This window comes from Triticum aestivum, chromosome 5A, assembly GCF_018294505.1.
Source record: "Triticum aestivum cultivar Chinese Spring chromosome 5A, IWGSC CS RefSeq v2.1, whole genome shotgun sequence".
Classification (NCBI taxonomy): domain Eukaryota; kingdom Viridiplantae; phylum Streptophyta; class Magnoliopsida; order Poales; family Poaceae; genus Triticum; species Triticum aestivum.
The window spans coordinates 642,864,935-642,874,594 of NC_057806.1; the positions used below are offsets into that span (position 1 = coordinate 642,864,935).

Below are 9,660 nucleotides of genomic sequence, written 5' to 3' on the forward strand. Positions count from 1 at the left end.
AACATCTGATATGTTCGTTCCGAATTGAGCAAACATCTGATGTGTATCCTTATTCTAGTAAACCCAATCCACATTTGTATTCGACGATATCCATATTCGTGTTTGTATTTGTTTTGAAAGTATGAAAATAGAAACGGCAAGTGCACTGTCCGATCCGTTTCAGCCCCTACCTCCATGTCCCAGCCGAGCGGGGAGAGACCCTCGCCAGGTACCAAAGAAAGTTTTACCAGTTTTGCAGTCCAATCTATTGCACTTTTAGCATGTACTAAACCACTAATGAAGCAGAGCTTCCCTAGATGATACTGAACACAGTATCACTACCACACCAGCAAGAGCTCTTCTCCCGTCCGGATGTCACTTCTTGTACTACACCAAAATATAACAAGAAATATAGTAATCTATCATACATTTATGTACACCATGTTTTACAAACAACTCATTGGCCAGCCATGACTAAGACCAAAAACCAAGTATGATTATGGAGCTTCAAAAGGGGGGTGAAACCCTATCGGGCGATGGCAGGGTTAGATAATAGGGAACTCCACCAATCTTCTTGACTTCTACTTACTGGTTGGCACTCGATCCAACCCCTCGCTGTTGCTGTTGAGCTTTTCTTATGAAGCTTTGCCGTGTCCTCCCTGATGCGGCTCGGGCGCTTCGACCTGGATGCTCAGGGTAGTCACAACGCTAGGGCCCTCTGACTGCTGCATTTTATCATCATGACTTAGTATTTTACCCTGCATTAATCAGAAAACCACTGGTTACAGTCAGCAATAAGATTGAGTTATGAAAATAACTTTGCCATCAAGGGCATGGACAGAGAGGGGTGTGGCATTCACCATCAGCTTTTTATTTTCTGTTTCCATGGTTTTGCAGTCCTTCTTAAGCTGGTCGAGTTCTGATCTGAGCGTGCCATTCGCTGCGGTCAGCTCACTTACCTTCTGGGCTAACTCTTCGCATTCTTGCTAGGTAGCATAAGAAGAAATCGAGATCAATTAGTATACTGTTTCAACGGTGAAATTTTATATCATCAAATAATCTTAAGTTAATTCATTTGCTGGCCTAGAAAATCGATACAGTGTTGTCTTACTTGCCTAAACTGGATATGTTTCGCTGTTCAGCTGAGTTCAGAATGTTAGATATATTACCCCCAAAAGATAATTTTAGCAACATGCAGGTAATAGGTCATAGGGACACTTGACTAAACATCCCTACTGTAATCAAGTCCAGTTAAAACAAATCAAGTATATTAGGCAGCATTGCTCAAGAAGCAGTAGAAAGTATATTCTAATTAAACTTCTAGAAGCCTGCGATGATCCCAGTTAACCAAAACTTTTAGTGATTGCATACTTCCCTACAAAGCCAACACTTAAATTTCTGAAACAATAAAAACTGGGTAATCCCATTTTAGCAATAAAAGCGAGAGAAATGCTTCCAAGATGACCAGGCCATCAGGCCAGCGGTGATTGTTTCAGACATTATGTCCAGCATAACCTATCTGGAGCATTCTCATGCGGAGAGATCCTTGTGCGGACCTAACTTAACAGTCAAACGTCCATAGTGTTGAACGTAAATTTTGTACCTATCATTTCTCTACTTCTAGTGCCACACACTCACCAGGAAATAAACAAGTGCAGGAAAGTACAAAACATTGTGTGAAGTATTTTTTTTTTCACATTCCCACTTGAGATTTTTCGTCTTTAGTACTGAGTGTACCTGTTTGCGTAATCTTGATCTCCTTGCAGACTCTCTGTTGGATTGTTTCCTTCTCTCCCTCTTCAGTTCCCGTTCATCCTACAAAAACAAAGATAAATCTTGCAGAACATTGCAAAAATTCACTCGCAGAGACATCCGGGTGGTCACGAGTGACCAGTAACTATAGATTCATATTTAATAACCAATGGTATTTGCGGGCATAAAATTTCTGACTTAGGTGCTGCTTCAGTAATATATACGTATTAGAGATTGATTGCTCGTCACGGCCTCAAGAGTATGGTTGTTATAATCATATAAGATGCAATCTGAAAAACATTTACATGCTATTTGTCACCACACTTTTATAAAAGAGGGCTAAAGTTCGCAAGTAAATGCACTATTCAATTTCCAAAATGAGAGGAAAACTACTGGTCATTCATGACAATTACCAATTTATCACGCTCTCAAAAATCATAACAGTGCAGAGGCTGGAAGTCTAGGAGAAACTTCCTTTGAAGAAACGAATTCATAAAGGAAAACTATACCATCTGAGACAGCGAAGCGTTACTCTGGGAAGAAGCTGCGGCGTTCACCTCCCCCTGCACCAAGGAGGATGGAGAAGCGCTCAAGGGATCCATCCCAATATTCAAGTTTGGTGCAGCACTGGTGAGTGCCGCCCTCCCAGGCGCCAAAACCAACAGTTTGGATGCAGACCTCTCCTTGTCTTCCAATGGCGGCTCGGTTACAGCATTCTGCACTGTGGCAGCCTGAGATGGTTCACCTGAAAATGCCAATTGTCATTCTCACATACTACCAACATAGACAAACTACTCCTTGCAGCACTCTCTTAGGGTGCAATGACACAAATCCAAGCCCACTTCTTCCTTTGTATGAAGTGTAACTGGTCCAGTCATCGTCTTTTCAAACTAACCCATCATACCTTGTATCCAAGAATTATGGTTTGTGATAACTGATAACCCACCTTCTGTTTTCGCAGCGCCGGACTTTCTCCTCTTGGCGGATGATGATGAGCCCTGGACAGATTACATAAGCACATGTGAAATTGTGGATCAACCAAAACTAACAATCAAAGATTGCTAGAAAAGCATAATTCAGACAATGCCAAACGAGGCACCTTCTGATTGGCGCCGGCGTCTCCCTTCTCCGATGACCCCTGGCTCCCGGCATCGCCACTGTGCAAGCCATATCAGTTCAGTCCACCCGGCCAACAGACAAAGAAGAACACAAATGCGAGCACAGATTAGAAACCACGCCGTACCTCCCGGAGCTGGAATTGATCTCGCCGGAAGGGACACGCTGTGTCTTCCCCACCCTCTTCCCTTTCCCCGCCGCCGACGCAGACTCGCCGGCCATGTAAGGCACCCCCTGCACAGAGCAGAACGCGGCAGACAATTAATTTCGCACACGGCCGCACAACCACGTACGGTCAGGTCCAATTTCGCCAGAAAATAAACGAGGGAGAGGAGCTCGGCATTTACCGCGGCCATGGAGGCGTGCGCGTGCGCGTAGTACGCCGCCGCGGGGTGGTGGTACATGGGGAACGGCACCGGCGCGCCGTACGCCGCCCCCGGCCCGGCCGCCACCAGGCCGTGCTGCTGCGCCCCGCCGCGAAAGAGGAAAAAAACTGATCAGAACTCAAAGCCCCGCCACCAACAAGGCAACAACGCCACCCCGCCGCCGCGGGTCTGCGGCCCGGGAGCGGCTCTAGGAGAGGAGGATCGCGTCGCGTACCTGGGCCTGCGGCGGCAGCGGCCACGCGGCGTAGGGGTGTCCGGCGGCGGAGGCGGCGGCCGCGTAGTAGGCGTGCATCGAGGCGGCCCACTCCGCGTGCGCCTGCGCGGGGGTCCCGCCCCCGGCGGCCGGCGGCCGGTCGTCGCCGGACGTCGCGGAGGAGGAGGACGCCATGGCGCGCGTGAGGGTTCGATCTGCGGAGCGCTGCGGCCGCGGGGCGGGGTGGAGGGGGAGGATACCGCGCGGGCGGGAGCGAGGGGAGGCGGGGGGCGGTGGCTCGCCGGCTCGCCGCTTGGCTCGGGTACTGGTCCCTTTCTGGTCGCTTCGGGCGGGGCGGTGAGGTGGCCAGAGGGACGACGCGTGAGCGGGGGCGGCGCAGGGTGTCCACGTGTCGGCGGAGGTGGCACGCGGTTGGCGGTGGCCCAGTTCAAGTCCGGTTCAAATTTTCGTCCGACTGCGACGGTTCACAAGAACTTGGCTACCAATTTTTTTTTTCGAAACCTCCACTCTCCGGATTTTATTCATTCAGCGGTAGCAAATCCGAGTGCATAGCGCAACTCAGAAAACCAGGGATTACATTAGAGTATGTAGCAACATTCTCTACAACTAAAGCTTCCTTAGCACAAATATGAGCAACAGAGTTAACTAGACGGCTAGCATAACGAAGCTGAAATCCCTTAAAAAGCGGCAACTCCTCCTGCATCTCTTGGAAGATATGGAATCCCTTCGATTTGCCTCTCAGCCTACCTTCCCATAGCTGAACAACATTGAGGCAATCTGTCTCGACTATCACATTCTGATAGTTCTTCTCCCTCGCAAGCAAAGTAGCATCTCTGCAAGCCAAAATCTCCAGTGTCAGGGGATCAACCACCCCTTGGTAGCCAGTGCACCGCGACACTAGTAGTCTGCCTTCGCTGTTACGAGCAACTACGCCGGTGCCACCTTTTGCACTAGCCGTGTCGACTGCACCGTCGACATTCATCTTGACAACCCCGGTCATCGGCGCCTCCCATCGCTGCTGCTCATTTACAGCAGGTGTATGTGTCTTGGGGGGAAGCTCCAGCGTCCCCACAATTTCAGCAATAATCTCCATGGACCGCTTTGGTTGATATCTTTCTTCATGATGAGTGAACCTATTCCGGCTGCTCCAAATAGCCGACATCACCGTAATGCCAATAGCTGCATCTTTCTTTGGCACCCAGCTAGCATCGAGCAAGTCAGTAGCCCAAGTGTGTGGATGGAGTCGGGGCATCTTTATAGCAAATACAGTTTGTGCCTCCATCCAAAATAACTTGGCATGATCACATGTTATCAAACAGTGATGGTGAAAGTGCGTTATATTGACTAGAGGGGGGTGAATAGGCGATTTTTATGAAAGTCTTCAAAACGTGGAAGTTATGAAGACAAATGATAGAAATAAACCTATTACCCTGCAGCGAAAGGTAGACTACACTAGGCAAGCCATAGTCAAGTATTCAATAGAGTGACAACACAATGACTAATAGCAGTAATGTAGTAAGGATCAGGTAGGAAGATATTATGAAGCCAAACCGAACACGCAGTCACTCAGTGAAGATAAAAGATAGTGCAATCATACAATGACTTCACAAGGAGTAACAGTACGTAAAGAGAAGGGAAGGATGAAACCAGTGACTCGTTGAAGACAATGATGTGTTGGACCAGTTCCAGTTGCTGTGACAACTGTACGTCTGGTTAGGGCGGCTAGGTATTTAAACCTGAGGACACACAGTCCCGGACACCCAGTCCTGAACACGCAGCTCAGGACACCCAGTCCTCACCGTATTCCCCTTGAGCTAAGGTCACACAGACCTTGCCCAATCACTCTGGTAAGTCTTCAAGGTAGACTCCCAAACCTTCACAGACTTCGTTCACCGGCAATCCACAATGTCTCTTGGATGCTCAGAACGCGACGCCTAACCGGCTGGAGGATTCACAGTCCTCAAGTGTAATAAGTCTTCAGATCACACAGACAAGAAGACTTAAGTGATGCCTAATTCTCTTTGGCTCTGGGTGGTTAGGGCTTTATCCTCGCAAGGAATTCTCTCTCAAAGGCTTCGAGGTGGGTTGCTCTCAAACGACAAAAGCCGTACACTAACTCTGAGCAGCCAACCGTTTATGGTTGTAGGGGGTGGGCTATTTATAGCCACTAGGCAACCCGACCTGATTTGTCCGAAATGACCCTGGGTCACTAAGGAACTGACACGTGTTCCAACGGTCAGATTTCAAACTCACACGACAACTTTACTTGGGCTACAAGCAAAGCTGACTTGTCCGACTCTGGACAAGATTCGCTCTCATAGTCTTCACTCGAAGACATAGGTTTTGGTTAAGCATCACTTCAGTCATTCTGACTGGTTCTCTTGGACCCCACTTAACAGTACGGTGGTTCCTATGACTCAACAAAGAAGAAGAAAAAGAACTACGAAAGATCTAAGTCTTCGAGCTCCATAGGCTTCATGCGATGTCTTCTCTTGTCATAGTCTTCAATGTGAATATCTTCATATACCACCTTTGACATCAATGTCTTCATACATTTTTAGGGGTCATCTCTGGTAGGAAAACCGAATCAATGAGGGACTTCTACCTGTGTTATCCTGCAATTCTCACAAACACATTAGTCCCTCAACTAGGTTTGTCGTCAATACTCCAAAACCAACTAGGGGTGGCACTAGATGCACTTACAATCTCCCCCTTTTTGGTGATTGATGACAAACTAGTTGAAGTTTTCAACGGGGAATATAATATGTGAAATTGTAAAGGATAAGGAATTGTCTTCATAAGTTGCAAGGGCTCCCCCTGAAGATGTGCATATAAGTAATTTGCTTTTGGAATGCAAATGCACATGGCAGGTTGTGCTTGTGGAGATCCTCTTCAACTTATGATGACAATCCACTATGCATGTGAAGGTATGTGAAGATAATGACATGCATAATGGAAAATGGACGTCTGCAAAATGATCTAAGTGCGGAATTTATCGTCGCACATGCGGAATTTATCATCGCATCACAAAATGGCAAATAGTAGCAGACGACCATCGAGTTTAAGTGTTACAACTCAAAGAACCAAATGTATCAAAACGAGAGTTGTAAACACGAAGCAAAATATGAAGCACCCGCCCATATGGACCCGCTTGAAGACTATCAAACTCATATGCTTCTCCCCCTTTTGTCAGTAAGGACCAAAAAGGTTTGAAGACATAGAGCATCTACTCGTTCCCATGAAGAGTAGGTGAAGCAGCAGGGTCGTTGGTGGTGTTCGGCGGTGCAGAAGAGCTTGGAGCAGTGTCGAAGCGTGCTGAAGGAGGTGGCGGTGAAGTAGCATCGTCTTCATCCTCGATCACTCTAGCATTTACAGTTGCAGCAGAGGAAGAGAACTCAGAGTCTTCAAGAGATGGAGTTCGTCGCAGCACTGCCCTTCGAGGAGGTGTGGAGTCAAACTTGAAGCGCTCAGAGAAGCCATCCTCTTGAAGATCATCTTCAGAACACATCAGCGTCAGCCCTTTCCATGTGCGGCGAGAGGTTTCATGGGCAACAAAAGCATTCTTGGTGGCAAGATTGCGAATGCGATTAACATCCACCAAGAGGCTTTGCATTTGACGCTTCAGCCAGTCATGATGCCTATCCTGTTTCTGATGAAGAGCCACAAGAAGCTCTCGGTCATTGAGAACACGAGTGCGCTTCTTGGGTCGTGGGGCAGTTGTACTGTCAGTGGCTTCAGTGAGAGCAGGATGCGGTGCATGTGTAGTGCCAGCCAAAGGATACACACGAGTGACTGCTTCAACTCCTTCAATGTTCTGAGAAAAACTTTGATGCTCTGCATTCTGAAGACTTAGAGGTTCCTTGGCAGGCTCAGGATAGATGGCTTCAATAGACATATCCACATCAGGCAGAAAAATCCGATGATTGCGAGCAGATGGCTGATATGAGATAGCGGAGTGAAGTTTGATCAGCCGCATTACCCATGGGGCGTAGAACTTCAAGCCAAACAGATCAGAGCCTGATGTAGCAAGTTGGCGAATGAAGAAGTCATGTGCATTGAAGCATTTTCCATGAAGAATATAGAAGACCAAAGTCTTCATTGCACCTTCCAGCTTGGCATGTGGAGAGTGCCCTTTGATGGGCCAGAGAGTTCGCCTTATGATGTGATAAATAGTCCTTGGTAGATACTCTAGGTCTTCAACAAAGAACTCTTTGGGATATGCAGCATCTTGGGGTAATGGCTTCATCATACTGAGCATCTGACTCATGTTAGGTTCAGGCTTCTGAAAGATGCTCTCCACAGCTTCACTGTGAAGTTGACAGCCAGATTCGTAGAGATCGCCGGGAGTGGGTAGACCAGTGAGCTCAATGATGTCAAAGGCTTTGGCTTCGTGATGAACGTTTCCTGTCATCCACTCCAGGACCCAAGTCTTCGGATCTCTGTTATACCCGCGGATGTGAAGTGTGGCATAGAATTGGAGCAGCAACTCTTCATTCCAATGCTCTTGGTCAGTGACGAACGGCAGCAATCCAACCTCTTTGAAGCAATCCAGAGCTTCTTCCAGACAGGGCAGACCAGCTATTGCTTCAATGTCAAGACGCTTGTGTGGGAAGATGCGACCTTGATTGTAGAGAATGCAGGAGTAATAGCTTCGCTGCGGATAGCTCCAGAACCGATCAGATGATATTCTTTCCCTTGAGTAGGGGTTCCTGGAGCTATTGAAGAATGTGTTGTCTGCTCTGAAGCCATTGATATTGAAGGATCCAGATGCTGATGCAGGACCTGGGAACCTGGGCAATCTTGGGATTGGCTTCTGTACCTGAGGCCTGTGCTCAACATGATAGTCGAACTGAGGACCGGCAGTAGGCGCAGGAATAGAAGCAGTGGGATCAGTGGCTTCGCTGACTTCTGGTGCTTTTGTTGGTGAGGGATCCACATTAGCTTCAGCCATGACAGCGTCAGTGGCTTCATTGGTGTTGGTGGTGGCAGCCTCAAGATTTTCAACCTCCACTTGACGAGCTGGAGGGTCGGTCACAATCACGTTCTCCTCGAGAACCGCTTCTTGGTGGGACAGGGGAGTAGCAGCTTGTGGGACTTCTTCTTCATCGGCTGATGCAGCCGGAATGTCTTCAGCAGCTTCAGCTTCAGACGCAGAGACTGGAGGCCTTGGTCCTTTGCGAAGCCTGCGCAACGCAGGCGACGCCTGTGTAGTTGGAGTTGGCTGGGCCTCAAAGTCTTCTTCCTCTTGTGGGCGATCAGCCCATGAAGCATCCTGAGCAATTGGCGTCAGAGGACGACCAATGCTGATGAGTTCGATGTGCTCGAGCTGAGGAAGGACTGCACCATCTTCTACATGGTCATGGTGACCAATGTCTTCAGCAGCGATGGGATCAGCTGCTGGAAAGTCTTCAGCTTCATGAGCCTCTATGAAAGCAGGCTCATGGATTGTCAGTTGGCGTTCAGCGTCAGGACGAACCATGGAAATGGGTTCAACAATCAAAGGCTCTGTGGGAGCAGCCCGTTCTTTCTTGGTCTTCCTCTTCTTCTTGGAGGGGGCAGTAGGAGAGGCTTCAGGATGTTTCCTCTTCCTGGCTTCAGCCTCAGCAGTCCTCGTCTTCTTCAGCTCTGAAGCGGTTGACCGGCTTTTTGGCTTCGAGCCAGTCATTCTAGTTGGGAAGACAATGGGATCTGCTTCCTGCCTTGGTGCGAGAGGTTCGGTCACAATGGGCTTCTTCTTCTTCTTAGCAGCCATCCTGGGATCAATGCCCGGACGCCCAAGGGCCTTGCGCTTCTCAGCCTCGTTGTAGCCTTGCACACACTTGTCAGCCAGGCTCTTCATGCGCTCCCGAGAACCCTGAGCTTCTGCGCGTTTCTTGAGAAAGGCTTCTTTGAGCTCGTGCAGCATAATCTTGAAGTTTTTCACCTCTTGCACGCTGAGCTTGGCCATATGCTTCTTGAACTGAGCCTTTTCATAGTCAATCTTTTGCTTCAGTTCGACGATGCGCTGAGCGAGAGCTAGCTCTGAAGCAATGGCGCCATGGAAGGCGACACTGAGGCCAATGGGTAGTTGCAGATCTTCGAAGCTGATGTTTGGCGTGTCAAACCACTCATCAATGAAGTTGTGGATGATTGTCACGTCAAAGAGAGGCAGATCATTGAAGATTTCTGCTTCTTCTTTGCTCTTGATGAGTTGCTCAAGAGCGTCATCTGCAA

The 9,660-nt window shown here is 48.4% G+C and overlaps 1 protein-coding gene across 2 annotated transcripts; it reads right to left on the reverse strand.

Annotated features, from left to right (window-relative positions):
- Window positions 1-230: 230 nt before the first annotated feature.
- LOC123108139 (DNA-binding protein EMBP-1) lies at window positions 231-3,776 on the reverse strand. 2 transcript variants are annotated; one of them, XM_044529981.1, is made up of 9 exons: window positions 3,448-3,776; window positions 3,195-3,308; window positions 2,975-3,081; window positions 2,831-2,888; window positions 2,678-2,729; window positions 2,241-2,476; window positions 1,717-1,794; window positions 840-965; window positions 231-737 (listed from the first exon to the last, which is right to left on the reverse strand). In XM_044529981.1, the coding sequence occupies exons 1-9, from the start codon at window positions 3,619-3,621 to the stop codon at window positions 615-617; spliced, it is 1,068 nt and encodes a 355-aa protein (XP_044385916.1). In that variant the 5' UTR covers window positions 3,622-3,776; the 3' UTR covers window positions 231-614. The 2 variants fall into 2 exon arrangements, with proteins under 2 accessions (XP_044385916.1, NP_001392902.1); NM_001405973.1 differs by having other exon boundaries at window positions 235-737; window positions 3,195-3,311; window positions 3,448-3,724.
- Between the last annotated feature and the right edge of the window lie 5,884 nt (window positions 3,777-9,660).